This window comes from Oncorhynchus mykiss, chromosome 13, assembly GCF_013265735.2.
Source record: "Oncorhynchus mykiss isolate Arlee chromosome 13, USDA_OmykA_1.1, whole genome shotgun sequence".
Classification (NCBI taxonomy): Eukaryota; Metazoa; Chordata; class Actinopteri; order Salmoniformes; family Salmonidae; genus Oncorhynchus; species Oncorhynchus mykiss.
Window position 1 is genome coordinate 22,729,379 of NC_048577.1, and position 20,882 is coordinate 22,750,260.

Genomic DNA, 20,882 nt, shown 5'->3' on the forward strand with positions numbered 1-20,882 from the left:
TCCTAAAGACGCTAATTATCTAAACTCCCCACGTTACGCTTAACTGTTGCTTTACCTAAACGTTGGATAAGTAATAGGCTATAACATAATTTACAAAATACAGTATGTTTGATAAATTGGAGAAACAGAAATGTTGTGGGTTGCCTACGTTCACCTTTTAATCTTGCCCCCTCTGCTGGTTAGATTGGAGCATCAACCGTTAAAATGTATCTGGCGCATGCACACACAATTAATTGCAGGTGTTAGCTGAGGACTTTGCTTTGACATAAATGTGCAAATACTAAAGGAATAGTATGATAAATGTATTTAGTTACAAAATAGTTACATCTTTTATAACAGTTTTTCCAAAAGATTGTAATGCATCTGTAAACACATTTCACAACAATCATATGGCAAGACAAATGCATCATAAAAATGTTTAATTACACAAAATAAAAATAAATTATTGCCACAACTCTAATCCACCACCATCTGTTAATGAATCGCATAGCCTATATCTATGATGGCAATTATCATAAACATTCTTACCAAAAATGATGGCACAACTGACATAACACATGCATATAAATCTCAGAACACAATAAGTAGGTTTTACACAGCTGGCTCAGGGACAGTGCCTAAAACTCTACCTGGTAGTTCTTTAGGAGGGCAGGGAAAGATCATAAAGAGAGGATGTAGGTGGAAGAGAGAGGGAGGGGTTGGACATAAATCAAGTAGGCCTACGCGTTGCACATGAGGAAAAACCCTGATTGACAATTCTTCGTTCTCATTCCTAGAGTGAGTGACTGAGGGCCAATGATACCTGAGCTCTGTGTAGTCATTGTATACATCATCGAACACAACGAGTTAACGGCATAATACCGGTTACTTTTTTCACCCGTTAAAAAAGTGTTATTCCAAAAAATTCTGAGGACCCCATTTCCCCCCTAATCATTTCTCGCAACCCCACCCCAAATGTGTTGATACAATCTTAAAATCTGTCAATCAAATAACCTTCAATTTATTGCATTTTCATATCTTATCCAAATGAAAATAAATCAATAAATACATTGACTCAATACAAATGTATTTTTTTAAATGACCTTTCTCACGTTTTTATATTGTCGAATAAAACAATCTGTACTCTTCATTTGTATATTTTATTAATCCTTTTATTTTTGGCGGACCTCACTGCAGTTCCCCCATGACCCCGATAGGGGTCCCTAACCCAGACTTTGAATACCACTGCTTTAAAAACATCTTCCAACATAAATCCATATAACGCCTACTATCATTACACTTCAGAATAGGCAATGAAATCCCACATTGTATGGAAACGTAAAAAATGTCCGACAGTTAGTCAACATAGTTTGACTGGAATATCTACATTACATTTCTGTTGGGACTTGGGAATGACTATGGTTTCACAGGTTTGTTGAAATCCTGTATATAATATATATATATATATATATATATATATATATATACTGTATATAATATAATACAATACACAGTATAATATCTTTATGATAATAAAGATAATTGAAAAAGTGTTTTCCAAACACAATTTCAAGTAAATATAGGTTGGGAAAAACAACAGGAACTTAATGAAGCTAAACCAAAGTGCTGGTACATCTCATCATACTACCTTCATTACATGTCATATGTATAGGTAGCTATCATAGATACACATGCACACACAATCCATTTCCCTTGTCTCATAATGCCCAGGTGTGCAATGCCTACTGGAAACCTTCTCCGTTTTATCCATTTACAAATATTCTAAATCATAATTTTTTTCTTCAAATAAGGAATTCAAAAGACGTCCAATTTAGCCACCAGTACCTCATCAACAAACATTGACGCCTCCGATGCCCTAAAAATCACCACAAATCAGGCTCCACCCACACAATCTTCTTCTGCTCCTCCCAGATGATGGAGCGCAGGGTGGTGAGCAGAGTGGTTTTGTCGTACCATGAGTCAGGGCTGACGCTGCGGTAGAGGCAGGGCAGCTTGTCCAGCAGGGACTCCTCGCTGCGGGAACACTCCAGCAGCTGCTCCTCGGACCAGCCCTGACGCTGCAGCTTAGACCTAAGGAGAGACGGAGGGGGAGAAAACAGGAGTGAGCGAGAGAGAGAGAGAGAGAGAGAGAGAGAGAGAGAGAACAAGATAAATAAACACGTATATACACCATGTATGAGAGGCAAGGGAACAATATTGCTACCATTCATATTTCGTATCAAAAGTCACACAACGGCCTACTTGAGTTTGCGTGCTCTGCACTTGGAATGGCCGATGAAGATGATGATGGGGAAGATCTCTGCCCTGTGGAGGCGGCGTACGCAGTCCAGGCCTAGAGGCAGCACACAGTGGGTACCCTGAGAGTAGAGATAGAAGAGGAGAGGAGTTTCGCTACGGTCAATACTGCACCTGCACAGATTCTTCTGGAACACAGGGTACATCAAATAACAGGGCCACTGAAAAAAAGGGAGGTAATTATCTGCTGTTTTTCGTGACGTTCGTGTAAAACGGTTCAAGTCAGTCTATAAACCATTAGAGAAAAATATATAATATCAGTACGTCAAATACAGTGTTGTCCTTTTGACTCTCCCACCTGCTTCATGACCCTCTCAACACTCTGCAGGGTGTAACACCGCTGACCCCCCTGTTCACACTCCTCCAGCACCTCCGACCTCTGCAGCCTGGCAGCGTGCTCACTGGAACTCAATAACTCTGGGGATAGGGGGGAGGGAGGGAGAGAGAGAGGGTGAGAGATAAGTATAGGGTAAGGTGAGACAGCAGGTACGAAGAAAACAAACATTCACATCTTTCTTAACATCACCTTCCGCTACCGTGCTAATAATAGATCATCTCATTGGAATTCCCCTCTGGGCATCGGGCAGGAAGATATGCAGTTATTGGATGAAATAAAAAGAGAGAGAGAGAGAGAGAGAAGAACATCAGAAAAAGAAAAAAGAAAGACTCCTCCCTAACCTGGCTCACACAACTGAAAGCCCTGCCACTCGGCCAGCTTCTGATCCAGGACACGGCCGAGGATTGTGGGCAGCAGGAGGACCGGACGACAGACGGGTGGGTAGTGGGGCGTGACCAGGGTGTAGGGCATGAGGGTCAAACAGCCTCTGGGTGCAGAGGCATCCCCTAGAGCAGAGGACAATATTAGGACACACCAGGTTCAGGTCAATAACTAAGGCGACATTATTACAGGTATTAGAGCTGTGACGATACCAGAAACGCAATATTTTTTCCTGGCCAAAAATGAAAACACGATACATGCCACGATACCCGTATCGTCCCAGCCCTAATAGGTATGGTAATATCATAGGGCTGGAATTAATCCAACCTGCTTCAGCAATGGTTTTGCACAGTTTAGCAAACTTGGTTTGATGCAGAATTTCAATGGGCGCCATCTTGACAATTCAATGGAGTTTTTGGCTCCAACGTGGAGGATAGTCTGTTATGATACGGCCTCTATGGTTCTGGCTCTGTTAAGTGTTGTATATTCTTGTGTACAAAAATGACTTCCTATCCAGCCTTGACTGTATCTGATATATACCTGGCCCAGTGCTCTTGTCCTTGCTGTCTTCTACACAGACCCACAGAGGATTCCTCCCTTGTCTCCCCGTACTGACGATCCTCACAGTCTTCTTCTTGTCCTGGGCCTGGGGACCCAGCAAAACAATGTGTTAACCCGAACGTTTGACAGCGGTTCGGCGGGATATTCACATGACTACAACATTTTCTTCGTGAATGTGCGGTTAAACACATTTCAGAAACGTCAAAAGCAAACATTTTTGGAACACATTCGCGGGAAAGGAGCGCCCCTTAACTGTAACTCAGAACCCTAAAGCGAGTTGGATTTAGGTCCCGAGTAGTTCTGCAAACTTTGAAGCTAGTGAATGATGTTACCTTTCTAAGTGTCATGGGTTGGAAGCTCATGTCCTCGATAGCTCTGATCAGCAGGCGTTGGGCCCTGCGATGACAATGAATCTTCACTAATATAATTTATACAGCATGTCATTTATGCATTGGCCAACAGCATGTGATTGTATCAAACATAGATGACATGTAGTACATGCTAGTTCTCCAGAGGGTGATAGATATAGCCTAGTCCCAGATCTGTCTGTGCTATAGTGGTCATAGGAGTTTGGTAAGATAGCACAAACAGACCTGGAACCAGGCTAGGATAGAAAGAATCCATGTCAACAATCCAATCCCCCATGGTGGGTACTGGGCCTAGTACCTGTAGTAGTTGGGCAAGTTGCCAGTTTTGAGGTCCAGCAGTTGGCAAGGGTGGACGTGGCTGGCCCTCCAGGAGCAGTCGGCGCCCGCTGGGCGGGTGCTCGTGACGTGGAGGATGTCGTTACAGGAAACGGTCAGAGCGTCCTGCGAGCCCCCGGGTAACGACATGTTGACGCGCACGTAGAAGGAGTCACCTGACATGGCCTCGCCACTCTGCAGCTGGAGCAGAAGCTTCTCATAGGCTGAGAGAGAAAAAAGAGGAGGGACCGTAGAGGATTATGACTGTGACAGATCTGGGTCACGGCACCAATGTTAAAGGTGTGACATATACACACACAACCGACCAATATGAATACAGAAACATTAAAATAGCATATTTATGAAATGCCAAGTAGAAGCATAACTTCACCTGTTGCGTGTGATAATTCTTAGTGATACACATTACACAGAGAAGGGTACTTATGCAATGCTATTATTAGCATGCCAATAGCTTTCTAGTGAGAACCAGTGAGAAAAAAAGAGAGCACTCTTTTCTGATGTTGTGAATAGTAGCCAGGTGCTGAAATGGACTACTTTGAAGTTGTTTTGGGTTAAGTGTCCCCAGTATGTCACTCTGTTTTTCACCCCTATGTTGCTATGTTACCTCAAAACAAACAGTCATCCTAAAATACATATGAAACAGATAACCTAGGAACTTCAACCTAATCATGAGAATGAGGAACTCCTGCACTCCTTTTTAGTGACGAAATCCAGAGAGACACACTAGTCAAACAACATTCTTTCCAGTCAGCAAAGAGCGCATATTTTTACATCTCTTTGGCGCCTGATCCGAGTGATTTGACAAACTCCACCAAAGTCACGTTAACATTTTGAAGAACATCCTGGCTTTTACAATTCTGTCACATCAGAAGGATAACGTCAAGCAAGGGAGAAAGAAAGGACGCAATCTACGAGCATTTGCACTGGGCAGGGTATTTGAATGTGATGACATATCAATTATTTGAACCAGACTGTATTTGAACATAATGATGACATATTCATATATTTTAACAGGGCCAGGGTCTCACCATCTTGGTTGGGCCTCAGGGAGAGGTGGCAGAAGCCTCGGACTTGCCCCAGAGCCCACATGGCTTCTTCCAGGGTGGAGTCCTCCAGAACCATCCTTAGAGCCTGCTGAGCCTGTTCATACTTCACCTGGAACCCAGTAGCACAAACACCCATTGGAATTACAGTGCCTTCACAGAAACTATAAGGAAGAGGGGGGAGTTATGACTCAAAATGGCCGCATTGAATCGACCTGTCAGGTGCGTGCTGGATAGGAGACGGGAGTTGTGGGGACACAGACACACGCGCACACGCACCTCCAGTATTTGTGCACCCGAACTAATGCCCACTGTGTTGGCGGCGGAGCCCTCAGTGACCTGGTGGACGAACACGCCCGTCTTGTTACCCCCCACCACCTGCAGCTGGCTCAGCAGCGCCTCCCCCTGGAAGGAGATGGTCAGGACCCGGCCCGTGATGCGCATGGCCCTGGGCCGGGAGCGCAGCAGGAACGGGGGGGCTGACGCCCTGGAGAGACTGGGGTTGAGATAGAGAGGAGATGAGAGTACTTGGTTGTTAGATTACTCTCTCGTGGACAGACTACGGAAAGTTTGCAAACAATCGAGCATCTGACCAAATGTGCATGTTATTTTAGTTTCGGGTTCACCGAGTGTGTTGTTAAATGGAGCAAATCATTTTCCGTGTGTCGCCATCATAATACCCTCTCCTTGCAATATGCAGGCTAGATGGCTTTGTTCCTCTGTACTTATGCTTCCTTCCGCCTTCCCTCCACTCATCATCAACAATTCGAGACAGATTTCAGTGCATCAAGGTAAATTCAAGTTCCTCACCCATCACTGTTGTTGCTTTGGCAGGAAGGTGTGGGTGACATAACAGATTGCTCAACCGCATTGCCTGGAAATCGAATAAAACAAAAGAGAGACTGTTCAAGAATGTGTCCACAGAGAGAACGCCCAACCGTTAATGTGTTACCTAGCCTACCAGGCCAGGATCCAAACTTCACCCAAGGCTAATTTAATATCTGCTCGGAGTGTGGCCAACCAAAACATTTCCATTGGTTTTCAGGATGTCTCATCTGGGTGTTTACCCACAAAGATAAACACGCAAGCACACGCTTATATCCATGTACGCAAGCACGCAAAGAGCGCACACACAAACACACTTAAGTAAGTACACACGCATGCACGCACACACAGAAGCTGGTAAGTCCCAGTAAGGTAAGAGGTTGTTAAAGGTCGGAGTTCATTCAGTTACGTACCCCTGGGGATGAACACAAAGTCATTGTCAAGTAAGACGTCACATTCAGCCGTCTCCGAGCTAGGGGCAAGAAGGGGGAATAACACTTGTTTACAAAATGGCGTCTTCTTATTTTGTCCTTATTTTCTTTCTCTCTCTCTCTCTCTCTCTCTCTAACCATGTATGCTGCGACAGATAAACTGGTTGAGTGAGTTCGACTGCAGAAATCCAGAATTGCTATCATGGCACTTGGACAGACTTTTGTCTTGACTGTAAACGCAAAACTACGACAATAAACATGAACATGGGCAGCCGTTCATCTGTGAAAACAACCTATAATTAGTTCCAAAAATAACACCTGAATCCTCAATCAAATATGACCACCAAGGGTGCGTTTCCAATGGCAATCTAATCCCTATATAGTGCACTACTTCTGACCAGGACCCATAGGGCTCTGGTCAACACTACTGTACTATACAGGGAATAGAATGCCATTTGGGACACAGAGAGAGACCCCACATCGTTTATAGGAAGATCAAATCTACCTCTACACAGCTTTAGTAGTAAAATGGCTCTGTTGTAGAATGATCTCATGTTACTAGAACTGAAAGAAGGGCCGGGGACGCTGGGAATAAAATCCTTGAAATGAAGCTCTTCCCGGCAACACAAAGAGTAAACACATGGCCTTCCTGGTAAAAAAAAGCAGACTTTGGACAGTGACATCACATCACTCGGAATATAGAAGGAAGCACGCCAACTGTGCTACTGTGTCAATGTCCAACTTGTTCTGAATGAGGAGTCTGACTGTGTCTTAAACACTCACATTGTCTAAAACACACACAACCCCCCCCCCCCCCCCCCCCCCCCTTACCTGTCTCGATTGTACCATAGGGTCTCTTCTCGTCTCCGCAGTGACTCTGGGCATGGAGGCTCCACATTTTGGGACCGGACACTACTTGGAGTGATATCGCAACTCTACACACAGACCCACACACACAATTACCAGAAGTCAAGTTTATGATGCAAATCATTAAAGTCAACTCAGATGATATAAACAGCTGACATGACTGATATAAATCCTGCACGCACGCACACACACACACACACACACACACACACACACACCTTTATACTGCATCCCCTCAAGGAATCAGGGCAAATTGCATGCATGCGGCGGAGGCGGGGACGAGGTGGGGGGCTGGAGGGGAGGCTGTCACTGCTGGAGCCCTGGCTCTCCCAGCTAAACTTCCTCTCCTGGAACAGACAGATACACGTTAGTCTTTAGTATCGAATTTAGAATCTGCTCTGTAAGTAAATCTGTATACAATGTGAATGTGTGTATGGAGTGTGCGTGAGTGTGTATGCATTGTGCATGTACATGCATACAGTGTGTGTGTGTGTATGTGTGTTACCCCTGGTGTATCGGGGCCTCCTCGGAAGGGCCCCCAGGCCCTGAGGGTGAAGACCTCCTGGAGCTCCACCAGTTGGCTGCGCAGCGTGTCCTTCTCAGCCAGGCTCCTGGCTATCTGGGCCTGGGCCTCGTCTCTGGACAGGTACGCCTGGAAGGATGGACAGACAGAGCGGCAATAAGACACACACACACACACAAACACATACAGTGCCTTGCGAAAGTATTCGGCCCCCTTGAACTTTGCGACCTTTTGCCACATTTCAGGCTTCAAACATAAAGATATAAAACTGTATTTTTTTGTGAAGAATCAACAACAAGTGGGACACAATCATGAAGTGGAACGACATTTATTAGATATTTCAAACGTTTTTAACAAATCAAAAACTGAAAATTTGGGCGTGCAAAATTATTCAGCCCCTTTACTTTCAGTGCAGCAAACTCTCTCCAGAAGTTCAGTGAGGATCTCTGAATGATCCAATGTTGACCTAAATGACTAATGATGATAAATACAATCCACCTGTGTGTAATCAAGTCTCCGTATAAATGCACCTGCACTGTGATAGTCTCAGAGGTCCGTTAAAAGCGCAGAGAGCATCATGAAGAACAAGGAACACACCAGGCAGGTCCGAGATACTGTTGTGAAGAAGTTTAAAGCCGGATTTGGATACAAAAAGATTTCACAAGCTTTAAACATCCAGAGGAGCACTGTGCAAGCGATAATATTGAAATGGAAGGAGTATCAGACCACTGCAAATCTACCAAGACCTGGCCGTCCCTCTAAACGTTCAACTCATACAAGAGGAAGACTGATCAGAGATGCAGCCAAGAGGCCCATGATCACTCTGGATGAACTACAGAGATCTACAGCTGAGGTGGGAGACTCTGTCCATAGGACAACAATCAGTTGTATATTGCACAAATCTGGCCTTTATGGAAGAGTGGCAAGAAGAAAGCCATTTCTTAAAGATATCCATAAAAAGTGTAGTTTAAAGTTTGCCACAAGCCACCTGGGAGACACACCAAACATGTGGAAGAAGGTGCTCTGGTCAGATGAAACCAAAATTGAACTTTTTGGCAACAATGCAAAACGTTATGTTTGGCGTAAAAGCAACACAGCTCATCACCCTGAACACACCATCCCCACTGTCAAACATGGTGGTGGCAGCATCATGGTTTGGGCCTGCTTTTCTTCAGCAGGGACAGGGAAGATGGTTAAAATTGATGGGAAGATGGATGGAGCCAAATACAGGACCATTCTGGAAGAAAACCTGATGGAGTCTGCAAAAGACCTGAGACTGGGACGGAGATTTGTCTTCCAACAAGACAATGATCCAAAACATAAAGCAAAATCTACAATGGAATGGTTCAAAAATAAACATATCCAGGTGTTAGAATGGCCAAGTCAAAGTCCAGACCTGAATCCAATCGAGAATCTGTGGAAAGAATTGAAAACTGCTGTTCACAAATGCTCTCCATCCAACCTCACTGAGCTCGAGCTGTTTTGCAAGGAGGAACGGGAAAAAAATTCAGTCTCTCGATGTGCAAAACTGATAGAGACATACCCCAAGCAACTTACAGCTGTAATCGCAGCAAAAGGTGGCGCTACAAAGTATTAACTTAAGGGGGCTGAATAATTTTGCACGCCCAATTTTTCAGTTTTTGATTTGTTAAAAAAGTTAGAAATATCCAATAAATGTCGTTCCACTTCATGATTGTGTCCCACTTGTTGTTGATTCTTCACAAAAAAATACAGTTTTATATCTTTATGTTTGAAGCCTGAAATGTGGCAAAAGGTCGCAAAGTTCAAGGGGGCCGAATACTTTCGCAAGGCACTGTACATACATACATACATACATACAATGAGTGTTCAAAACATTAAGGACACCTTCCTGATATTGAGTTACACCCCCCCCCAGCAGTGTTGCAGTTCTTGACACAACCCGGCACCTACTACCATACCCCGTTCAAAGGCACTTAAATCTTTTGTCTTTCCCATTCACCCTCTGAACGGCACACATACGCATGTCTCAGTTGTCTCAAGGCGTCAAAATCCTTCTTTAACCTGTCTCCTCCCCTTCATCTACACGGATTACAGTGGATTTAACAAGTGACATCAATAAGAGATAGGTTTGACCTGGATTCACTTGGTCAGTTTATGTCATGGAAAGAGCAGGTGTTTTTAATGTTTTGTACACTCAGTGTATGTGGAGTGACTAGCAAAGACAGACATGCAGGCAGGTCAGTATGCAGATAAGTGGATATAAGCAGACAGACAGACTGACATGCAGGTCAGTATGCAGATAGGTGGATATAGGCAGACAGACTGACAGGCAGGTCAGTATGCAGATAGGTGGATATAGGCAGACAGACAGACAGACAGACAGACAGACAGACAGGCAGACAGGCAGACAGGCAGACAGGTATGGAATTCCAATAATAGATTTCAGGATGAGCAATGACGCCATAAGGTATAAGGTAATAGCTCCGTACGTGGTCTCTCTCTGCCTGCAGCTCCCTCAGTTGGCTCTGTATGACAGTACTCTTCTGCTGGTACATCTCACAGTCCAGAGTCAGCTTCTGAACCTGCAGCGCCAGACACTCCTTATGCTCCACTGTCTAAGAGCAAACACACCGGCACAGTGTTTAGAGTTTGGCCACTCTAAAATATACTGTGTAACACAAAGCATATAGCCTTTCAGCAGATATTTGCTGTCGAATAAAATGGCCAACTCAAAAGGGTTGTTCACAATCTCCTAGACACACACACCTCCCGCCTCTCGCGGGCCAGCTGTTCATTCTCCTCTCTGTAGCACCTGAGCTGCTCAGCCAGCTCCACACGGCCATCCCTCGCCTCAGCCAGGTCTTGGGCCAGGATATCCTCACGTGCCTGAGGGGGGAGATTTGCGGATGGAAAATTTGAGAAAAATGAAAGGGTAAAGAGGGATAGTGAGAGAAACCGAGAGAAAGACAAAGAGACAGTAGTCCGAACCACAGTGAAATTCCACAGTAGAAGTCTGAGCTTGTTTCCTCCTCACTCACCGGGGTGAATTTCTCGGCCACCAGTAGCTGCCTGCGCAGAGTGCTAATCTCTTCCCGCAGTTGCTGCGTCTCGCTGGGGGTGGTGCACTTGAGCGAGCGCTGCCTCTCGAAGTCCGTCTCTGTCTGGGCTTTGCGCAGCTCAAACTGAAGCTGATATACCTGCCCCATCATAGAAAAACAGAAGACTATTTGTCACAAGTTCTGTGACCGCAGCATTTGATCCACAGGTGCTTCAACATGTTTTCTATTGTCCCTTGTTGTTTCTTAAAGTAAATGAAATGTATCTCTTAAAGATGGAATCCGCAGCAGGGGAAACGGCGCCACTGTCCACCCCGTGGCGGTTAATTGTTTTTGTATTGTTGACTAAACAGAGCCGGAGAGAAGAAAAGTGTGGTAGATGCTGTTCTATCGCTCATGCAATGACGTCAGAGGGAAAGAAACGGTGTTGGGTCGTTTTGCAGTGACTTCTTTGTTGTCGTAATATCGCAAACGGACGTGGCCGTTTCACCGTTAAGGATTCCAACCTTTTTCTTAATTGAAATGATTTTTGGTAACAGACGTACTCAGCAAAATGTACAATGTGGACAGGGGTGCAGGAGGAGCCGCGGGAGCGTTAACACGTTTCTACGCCAAAATACTGCTGTTATTAGTTCAATCGACTTTACAATACTTTTGGTCAACTCTGTAGCAACACTGTCAATACCGCAACTAATCGCTTCATGTAACGCAGTGCGGCCATCAACCACTCCTGAATATATCACACAGCTAACCCTTTTCCCCCTAACCTGCAGGTTGAGGTCGCTGCAGTGGATGTTGGCGGCCGACCTCTCCTCGATGGCGGCCGTGTACCGCACATACAGGTCACACTTCTCGTCCTTCAGCTTCAAGATGTCGTGTTGCGCGGCAGCCAAGTTCTTCCTCATGCGGCCGTGGTCGGCCTTAAGACGGCGAGCCTCCTCCTGCTGCTCCAGAGTCTGACCTAGCTCCACCTCAAGGGAGGTGCAACGTGACCCCAGCCGACTGGCCTCCTGCCGAGCCTCCTGCAGCTCCTTCTGCATCCCTGTCACGGCTCTGACCAAGTACTCGGTCAAGTCCGAGCACTTAATCAGGCCTGGGAGGAAATCAGGTTAAGATGGACGCACTACACCCTTCTGCTAACCTATGACTACTGATTGGGCTATGTATAATTTCCCAACCAAATATCTTTACTAAATGATTTACCAAAATGGAGATTAATGTGAATAATTTATAGTGAGAATACTGTTTACTGGTGAATAGAATGAACACATTGTGCTGTTTTCAAGCAGACAGGACAACTTCAAAAAAAGCCACCATCCTTCACACAAGGTAACATGCCCTGATTCAGAGGGGTTGGGTAACATGAGGAAGACACATTTCAGTTGAATGCATTCAGTTGTACAACTGGCTAGGTATCCCCCTTTTCCCCTTTCCCTACTCCTTAACACAGAGCCTAAATGAGCCAGATGGGAAACAGGTCATGTGTTGCGTGCTACTCACCACTGAAGCCGGAGGGCTCGGTGCTGGGCTTGCGGCCTGTGACCTGGGTGTAGAGGGCGGGGTAGTGGATCATCAGGCTCTCCAGCAGGGCCATTGCGCCGTTCCTCCCCTGGATACGCAGCAGGTCCAGCATGTGACCTAAAGAAGATAAAGGGTTGAATAGGACGAAGGTCAGGGAGGGCACAACGTAAATCATACACGTAGATGGACTGTTTTATGGACTGATATTCAGAGAAAATGTACTGTTGTATTTCATCATTACTTTAGGATTGTTTTTATAGGGACAGACACTATTCAAATACTTGGACTTGTTGAGTTATAAACATGTATGAATTGCAGAACAAATTTTCATCACCAGTTATAAGACACGCTCAAGTGAGTAGATATACACTGAGCATACAAAACATTATGAACACCTTCCTAACATTGAGTTGCACCCCCTTTTGCCTCAATTTGCCAGGGCATGGACTCTAGTTGTTGAAAGCTTCCACAGGAGTGCTGGCCCATGGAACTGGATTCTGTGCAAGAACTAAGGCTACATGACAGGCTCACTTTCCCGTTGAACTCATCCTCTTTCTTCTTGAATCCGCAGGACATAAAACAATATATAGGTAAGATGGACATCGATTTTGAGACATGCCATGTAGTATTTTCATATTGTAGTACACACTTTTTTTTAAAATTCGAAATTCCTGTCCTTTCATGAAGATTTCTAAAAAAAAACAATAAAAAAACAAGCTTATCTCTGTGAAAAGTCAACGGAGCACTGAGCGTATACAATGCGTTTTATTTTCAAGGCGTTTTTAGATTTCATTCAGCTCGGAGCCTTTGTTTTTTTGCGACCCGCGGAAACAACTTTGAAGACGACAACAAAATGAAAAATCCTCAAAAGCTATGTCAACAGAGCTTGGTGCTTTTTAACGGACGTATTAGATTACGGAATCCAAATTTTAAAAAAAATATATTCTAATGATATTGTAACCCTCGACCTTCTAGCCCGAGGTCCGGCGCGCTATCGACTGTGCCGCAAAAGCATGCTCGTGTGGCAGAGTCGATTTCCGCGCTTATAAACCCAGGGTTGTTACACTATGTTAGAGAAAGAACCCACTGAATGATTCAAAACATGAATAACCATATTTGTCTTGTGAAATGTATTTTATAACATGAGGAAGTTACATTCCCTCACCAAAACTGGGTGAGTGGGTGGTAACCCTCTTAACAGTATCTCTTACTCATCCAAACTCCTACCAACTTAGTGACCTTGTGGTTAAAGTGTCCACCCTGAGATTGCATGGTTGGAATTTTGGATCATGGTCGATTCATACGAAAAAAATCTAAAAATAGATTGGACCTGATGCCTGTGCTTGAGACTCAATATTAAGGAGGATGGATTGCCGTGGGATGGGGGGGGGGGGGGGGGGGGGGGGGCATACAAGCTAGAACCTCCACATACACTTGAAACAAATAGCCAAACCGAAAACTGCAGACAAAAATGCCTTTTGCTACTAAGATCAGTGAAATGTAGGCTAAACTGACAACGGAGTGGGGGTTCTGTCAGGGGGGAGATTTTCGGCACAACACCGAAAGACCCTGTGACAGTCTAGTGCCCTGCCCAGGGGGTATACTTGTACATCAGGCTGCCTCACGCTACAGAAACAGAAAATAGTCCCTACGGTCCGTTCTGGTTGGGACAAGGTTTTACTACTTACTCCACCAAAGAAATGTATAAACAAAACCAAGTGAAAAAAAATGAACACCGATAGAATCAAATACAATTGAATGGAATATAATTCAACAGAATATAAAAAAATACAGAGAGCATTCAAAAGTAATACAATATAAAATTATAGAAACGAATAGACTAGAAGTCTTACTGGTCCTCATGGAGCGGTTGGTGAGCTTGAGGCTGGAGAGGATCTCGTCTTCATCCATCTCTGTGAGGACCCTGGCCTGGCGCAGGTAGGGGATCAACATGCATGGTTTCACACCCAGGGAGATACGATGGCGGTTGTCGTTGATCAGCTCCCATACATCTTCGTCGCCCATCTCCTTAAGGTCGGGCCCCTCCGGAACACACTCCGCTGCCATGATGAGTGTGGGCGTGTGTGTGTGAGGCGACACACTTCGGGTGAGTGCCACAGTCAATGGTGGTCGCAAGCAGTCGCAGTCCTCGAAGACACACACACTCAATCACACACACCTAGCATCATCGCTGTCCGACGCTGGGAGAAAAGCAAAATGTCAGAGACACAGGAACTTCAACACTGTGTGAGAGAGATTTATTTTCCGCTCTCAGCTGGTGTAGGCGTCTATGCATGCAAGGGTGCGTGTGTGTGTGTCTGTGGGAAAACCTGAAAGACAAGAAACATAATCCCCAGTGAATCAGTGCCCATGCACACACCAAGGGACTGCCCATGCATGCACACAATAACCTGAAAATGTGTACATTTCACAATTGTAAACATCATATTGTGCCGTAGCACCCGTGCTTCATTGATGTAGGCCTATTGTACCTTTTTGTTTGCACTACATGGCTCTGATTCAATATCCGCAGCTAGAACACAAAGCTACTTGCCTTCCTCCATGTTCTTTATTAATGAAGCCATTATTGCACTGTTTGTTGAATGGGGCTACGTCACACGAAGGAATGAATAATTCTGTATCTTTGTGATACTGTCATAAAGATACATAATTAAATTCACCAATTAATTAATTTAATCAATTCCAATTACTATAGCTCCCGCATTTGGGCCAATCAGTGTAACTTTGTAAATGCCGGATCTCTATAGCAAAACGCGTAATTCACCGAAGTTTCGTCAAATAGTATCTTCAGTACAGTCCGAGATATCGCGTGTGAATAAACGAACGGACGGATGGACAGACACACATCCACAGTGCCCTACTCGATTTCATCATGGGGGGAAAACAATAGATCAAGAGATAGGGGATCTTCGCTGGAAATGTACCACTTGTATATGCATGCTTCATATTGTGTTGTTACCATATGTGACTGTTATTACCACGAGTAAACTAATACAATGCCAAAGTTTGGCTATAATAACAAAACCCTAGATAAAAAGGGTAGGCTACATATTTGATTTTGGTCTGTACACGATAGCATGCATTCAAGTAGGCTACAAAACTGGCAAATGCAGGGAGTACTGAGAAACAATAATTAACAGATGTTACTGAATAACCATAAGGAATTTCAGGAAATGAGTACAATTCACACGCATCTATTTAAAGTAAAAGACATATAGGCCTACTTAAAATAGCGTACAATTACTTCTTAGAATATTTACAAAACATAACTAAAATTGATTAGTGCCATTTACCTTTTCTTGAGACTCGCCGGTGTAGCCTTACATATAATCACCATGAACGACCTCATGCGTGCGAGCAGCGCTCCTCTCTCCAATGACAGCGCATGGGCGAGGAGGGCAACTAAACTGACTAATTATACAAAGTTACTAATCAACCAATCAAAAAAAATAAATAATCCGTGTTATTTGAGTAAAAGAACAAAGACATATTAAGATATTTCCTGGTAACATTCCGAGGGTAATTGGGTTATTCCTTGGGAAATTGAATATTAAAAGGCTGTGGTTGGATTTACAATACATGACCAAAGGTATGTGGACACCTGCTCGTTGAACATCTCATTCCATAATCATGGGCATGAATATGGAGTTGGTCCCCCCTTTGCTGCTATAACAGCCTCCACTCTTCTGGGAAGGCTTTCCACTAGATGTTGGAACATTGCTGCAGGGACTTGCTTCCATTCAGCCACAAGAGCTTTAGTGATATTGGGCGATTTGGCCTGGCTCATGGTCAGCTTTGCAATTCATCCCAAAGGTGTTCAATGGAGTTAAGGTCAGGGCTCTGTGCAGGCCAGTCAAGTTCTTCCACACCGATATCAACAAACCATGTCTGTATGGACCTCGCTTTATGCACAGGGTTACTGTTATACTGGAACAGGAAAGGACCTTCCCCAAACTCTTGCCACAAAGTTGGAAGCACAGAATCGTCTAGACTGTTATTGTATGCTGTAGTGTTAACATTTCCCTTCACTAAGGGGCCAAGTCAGAACCATGAACAACAGCCCCAGACCGTTATTCCTCCTCCACCAAACTTTACAGTTGGCACTACGTATTTGGGCATGTAGCGTTCTCCTGGCATCCGCCAAACCCAGATTAGTCCTTCGGACTGCCAGATGGTAAAGAGTGATTCATTCACTCCAGGGAACACTCTTTCACTGCTCTGGAGTCCAATGGTGGCGAGCTTTACCCCACTCCAGCCGATGCTTGGCATTGCGCATGGTGATCTTAGGCTTGTGTGCAGCTGCTAGGCCATGGAAACCCATTTCATGAAGCTCAAAACAAACAGTTCTTGTGCTGAAGTTATTTCCTGGGGCAGTTCTGAAGTTGGTAGTGAGTGTTGCCAGAACTGTTTGTTTGGAGCTTCATGTGAGATTGTACCCCTTCGCTGCTGAGGCGTTGTTTCTTCTAGATGTTTCCACTTCCACTTCACAATTACAGCACTTACAGTTGACCGGGGCAGCTCTAGCAGGGCAGGAATTTTACAAACTGATTAACTGATTTGTTGAAAAGGTGGCATCCTATGATGGTGCCACGTTGAAAGTCACTGAGGTCTTCAATGAGGCCATTCTACTGCCAATGTCAGTCTATGGAGATGGCATGGCTGTGCGCTCGATTTTATACACCTGTCAGCAACAAGTTTGGTGGAAATAGCCAAATACATTAATTTGAATGGGGTGTCCACATACTTTTGTATATACAGTACACGTCAAAAGTTTGGACACACCTACTCATTCAAGGGTTTTTCTTTATCCCTTCTACATTGTAGAAAAATAGTGAAGACATCAAAACTATTAAATAACACATATGGAATCATGAAGCAACCAAAAAAGTGTTAAACAAATGAAAATATATTTAATATTTGAGATTCTTCATAGTAGTCACCCTTTGCCTTGATGACAGCTTTGCACACGCTTGGCATTCTCTCAACCATGACGTAGTCACCTGGAATGCATATCAATTAACAGGTGTGCCTTGTTAAAAGTTAATTTGGGGAATATCTTTCCTTCTTAATGCGTTTGAGCCAATCAGCTGTGTTGTGACAAGGTAGGGGTGGCATACAGAAGATAGCCCTATTTGGTAAAATACCAACTCCATATTATGGCAAGAACAGCTCAAAGAAGCAAGGAGAAATGACAGTCCATAATTACTTTAAGATAGGAAGGTCAGTCAATACGGAACATTTCTAAAACATTTCTAGAGTTTCTTTAAGTGCAGTCGCAAAAACCATCAACCGCTATGATGAAACTGGCTCTCATGGGGACCGCCACAGGAAAGGGTGCAATGCAAATAGTCTGGGTAGCCATTTGATTAGATGTTCAGGAGTCTTATGGCTTGGGGGTAGAAGTTCTTTAGAAGCCTCTTGGACCTAAACGCTCCGGTACCGCTTTCCGTGCGGTAGCAGAGAGAACAGTCTATGACTAGGGTGGCTTGAGTCTTTGACAATTTTTAGGGCCTTCTTCCTCTGGCACCGCCTGGTATAGAGGTCCTGGACGGCAGGAAGCTTGGCCCGAGTGATGTACTGGGCCGTACGCACTACCCTCTGTCGTGCCTTGCGGATGGAGGCAGAGCAGGCAGTGATGCAACCAGTCAGGTTGCTCTCGATGGTGCAGGTGTAGAACCTTTTGAGGATCTGAGGACCCATGCCAAATCTTTTCAGTCTCCTGAGGGGGAATAGGTTTTTTCGTGCCCTCTTCACAACTGTCTTGGTGTGCTTGGACCAGTTTGTTGGTGATGTGGACACCAAGGAACTCTCAACCTGCTCCACTACAGCCCGGTCAATGAGAATGGGGGCGTGCTTGGTCCTCTTTTTCCTGTAGTCCTCAATCATCTCCTTTGTTTTGATCATGTTGAGGGAGAGGTTGTTGTCCTGGCACCACATAGCCAGGTCTCTGACCTCCTCCCTATATGCTGTCTCGTCGTTGTTGATGATCAGGCCTACCACTGTTGTGTCATCAGCAAACTTAATGATGGTGTTGGAGTCGTGCCTGGCCTTGAAATCATGAGTTAACAGGGAGTACAGGAGGGGACTAAGTAGGCACCCCTGAGGGGCCCCCGTGGTGAAGATCAGTGTGGTGCATGTGTTGTTACCTACCCTTACCACCTGGGGGTAAGTCCAGGTTCCAGTTACAGAGGGAGATGTTTAGTCCCAGGGTTCTTAGCTTAGTGAGGAGCTTCGAGGGTACTATGGTGTTGAACGCTGAGCTGTAGTCAATGAACAGCATTCTGATATAGGTGTTCCTTTTGTCCAGGTGGGAAAGGGCAGTGTGGAGTGCAATATAGATTGCATCGTCTGTGGATCTGTTGGGGCGGTATGCAAATTGGAGTGGGTCTAGTTTTTCTGGGATAATGGTGTTGATGTGAGCCATGACCAGCCTTTCAAAGCACTTTGTGGCTACAGACGTGAGTGCTACGGTTCGGTAGTCATTTAGGCAGGTTACCTTAGTGATCTTGGGCACAGGGACTATGGTGGTCTGCTTGAAACATGGTGGTCTGCTTGAAACTCAGACAGGGAGAGGTTGAGAATGTCAGTGAAGACACTTGCCAGTTGGTCAGCGCATGCTCAGAGTACACATCCTGGTAATCCATCTGGCCTTGCGGCCTTGTGAATGTTGACCTGTTTAAAGGTCTTACACTCGGCTGCGGAGAGCGTGATCACACAGTCGTCCGGAACAGCTGATGCTCTCATGCATGTTTCAGTGTTACTAGCCTCAAAGCGATCATATAAGTAATTTAGTTTGTCTGGTAGGCTCGTGTCCCTGGGCAGCTCTCGGCTGTGCTTCCCTTTGTAGTTTGTAATAGTTTGCAAGCCCTGCCACATCCGACGAGCGTCGGAGCCGGTGTAGTACGATTCGATCTTAGTCCTGTATTGACGCCTTGCTTGTTTGATGGTTCGTCAGAGGGCATATAAATTGATTTCTTATAAGCTTCCAGGTTAGAGTACCGCATCCATCCAGCTCTACCCTTTACCTCAGTGTGGATGTTGCCTGTAATCCATGGCTTCTGCTTGGGGTATGTACGTACAGTCACTGTGGGAACAATGTTATCGATGCACTTATTGATGAAGCCAGTGACTGATGTGGTGTACTCCTCAATTCCATCTGAATAATCGCGGAACATATTCCAGTCTGTGCTATCAAAACAGTCCTGTAGTTTAGCATCTACTTCATCTGACCACTTATTTTAGTTACTGAGTCACTGGTGTTTTTCTACTTAAATTTGAGCTTGTAAGCAGTAATCAGGAGGATAGAATTTTGGTCAGATTTGCCAAATGGAAGGCGTGGGAGACCTTTGTATGCGTCTCTGTGTGTGAGTAAAGGTGGTCTAGAGATTTTTCCCTCTGGGTGCATATTTAACATGCTAATGGAAATGAGGTAAAACGGATTTAAATTTCCCTTCATTAAAGTTCCGGGCCACTAGGAACACTGCCTCTGGACGAGGGTTTTCCTGTTTGCTTATGGCGGGATACAGCTCATTGAGTGCGGTCTTAATGCAGATAGAGTATCTCATGATAAGCTGTCGACCACACTACCTCAGGTGAGCAAAACCTCGAGACTCACTTAGATATCGTGCACCAGCTGTTGTTTACAAATATACATAGACCGCCACCCCGTGTCTTACCAGAGGCTGCTGTTCTATCCTGCTGATAGTGTATAATCCGCCAGCTGTATGTTATCATGTCGTCGTTCAGCCACGACTCTGTGAAACATAAGATATTACAGTTTTTAATGTCCCGTTGGTAGGATATACTTGCTTTTAGTTCGTCCAATTTATTACCCAGCGATTGTACATTGGCCAATAGTACAGATGGCAACGGCAGATTAGCCACTTATCGGCGGATCCTCACAAGGCACATGGATCTTCTTCCTCAAAATCTGTTCCGTTGCTATCTCCAACAAGTGACAGGAAGGAGGGCTTGTTCGGGTGTCTGGAGTAAATCCCTCTTTTCCGACTCATTAAAGATACATTCTTTGTCCAGTTCAAGGTGAGTAATCATAAGAGACGGTAGCAGCAACATTATGTACAAAATAAGTTGCAAACAACGCGGTAAAACAAACAAATTTGCATGGTCGGCTAAGAGCCAATAAAACGGCAGCCATCTTCTCCGGCACCATCTAAACAAGCCTTCATGGTTGAATTGCTGCAAATAAACCCCTACTAAAGGACACCAATAATAATAAGAGACTTGCTTGGGCCAAAAAACACAAGCAATGGACATTAGACCGGTGGAAATCTGTACTTTGGTCTGATGAGTCCAAATGTGAGATTTTTGGTTCCAA

General features: G+C 44.8%; 1 protein-coding gene across 2 annotated transcripts; it reads right to left on the reverse strand.

Annotated features, from left to right (window-relative positions):
• Positions 1-294: 294 nt before the first annotated feature.
• On the reverse strand, positions 295-15,921 carry LOC110485971 (caspase recruitment domain-containing protein 14-like). 2 transcript variants are annotated; one of them, XM_021557242.2, is made up of 21 exons: positions 15,841-15,921; positions 14,380-14,727; positions 12,506-12,643; positions 11,773-12,098; positions 10,988-11,146; positions 10,716-10,835; positions 10,439-10,564; positions 7,950-8,096; positions 7,663-7,791; positions 7,409-7,512; positions 6,560-6,618; positions 6,132-6,195; positions 5,601-5,817; positions 5,307-5,433; positions 4,241-4,481; positions 3,907-3,970; positions 3,554-3,659; positions 2,974-3,138; positions 2,594-2,712; positions 2,242-2,357; positions 295-2,070 (listed from the first exon to the last, which is right to left on the reverse strand). In XM_021557242.2, exons 2-21 carry the CDS (start codon positions 14,591-14,593, stop codon positions 1,863-1,865), a joined length of 2,949 nt encoding a protein of 982 aa, XP_021412917.2. In that variant the 5' UTR covers positions 14,594-14,727; positions 15,841-15,921; the 3' UTR covers positions 295-1,862. The 2 variants fall into 2 exon arrangements, with proteins under 2 accessions (XP_021412917.2, XP_021412915.2); XM_021557240.2 differs by having other exon boundaries at positions 14,380-14,856; positions 15,841-15,917.
• Between the last annotated feature and the right edge of the window lie 4,961 nt (positions 15,922-20,882).

Coding starts and splice junctions, on each gene's coding strand:
- LOC110485971 (XM_021557242.2), bottom strand. CDS start 14,593: ATGGCAGCGGAGTGTGTTCCGGAGGGGCCCGACCTTAAGGAGATGGGC. Junction 12,644..14,379: donor CAACCGCTCCATGAGGACCA/GTAAGACTTCTA, acceptor TATCTTCTTTAG/GTCACATGCTGGACCTGCTG. Junction 6,196..6,559: donor CTTTGTGTTCATCCCCAGGG/GTACGTAACTGA, acceptor TTCGATTTCCAG/GCAATGCGGTTGAGCAATCT.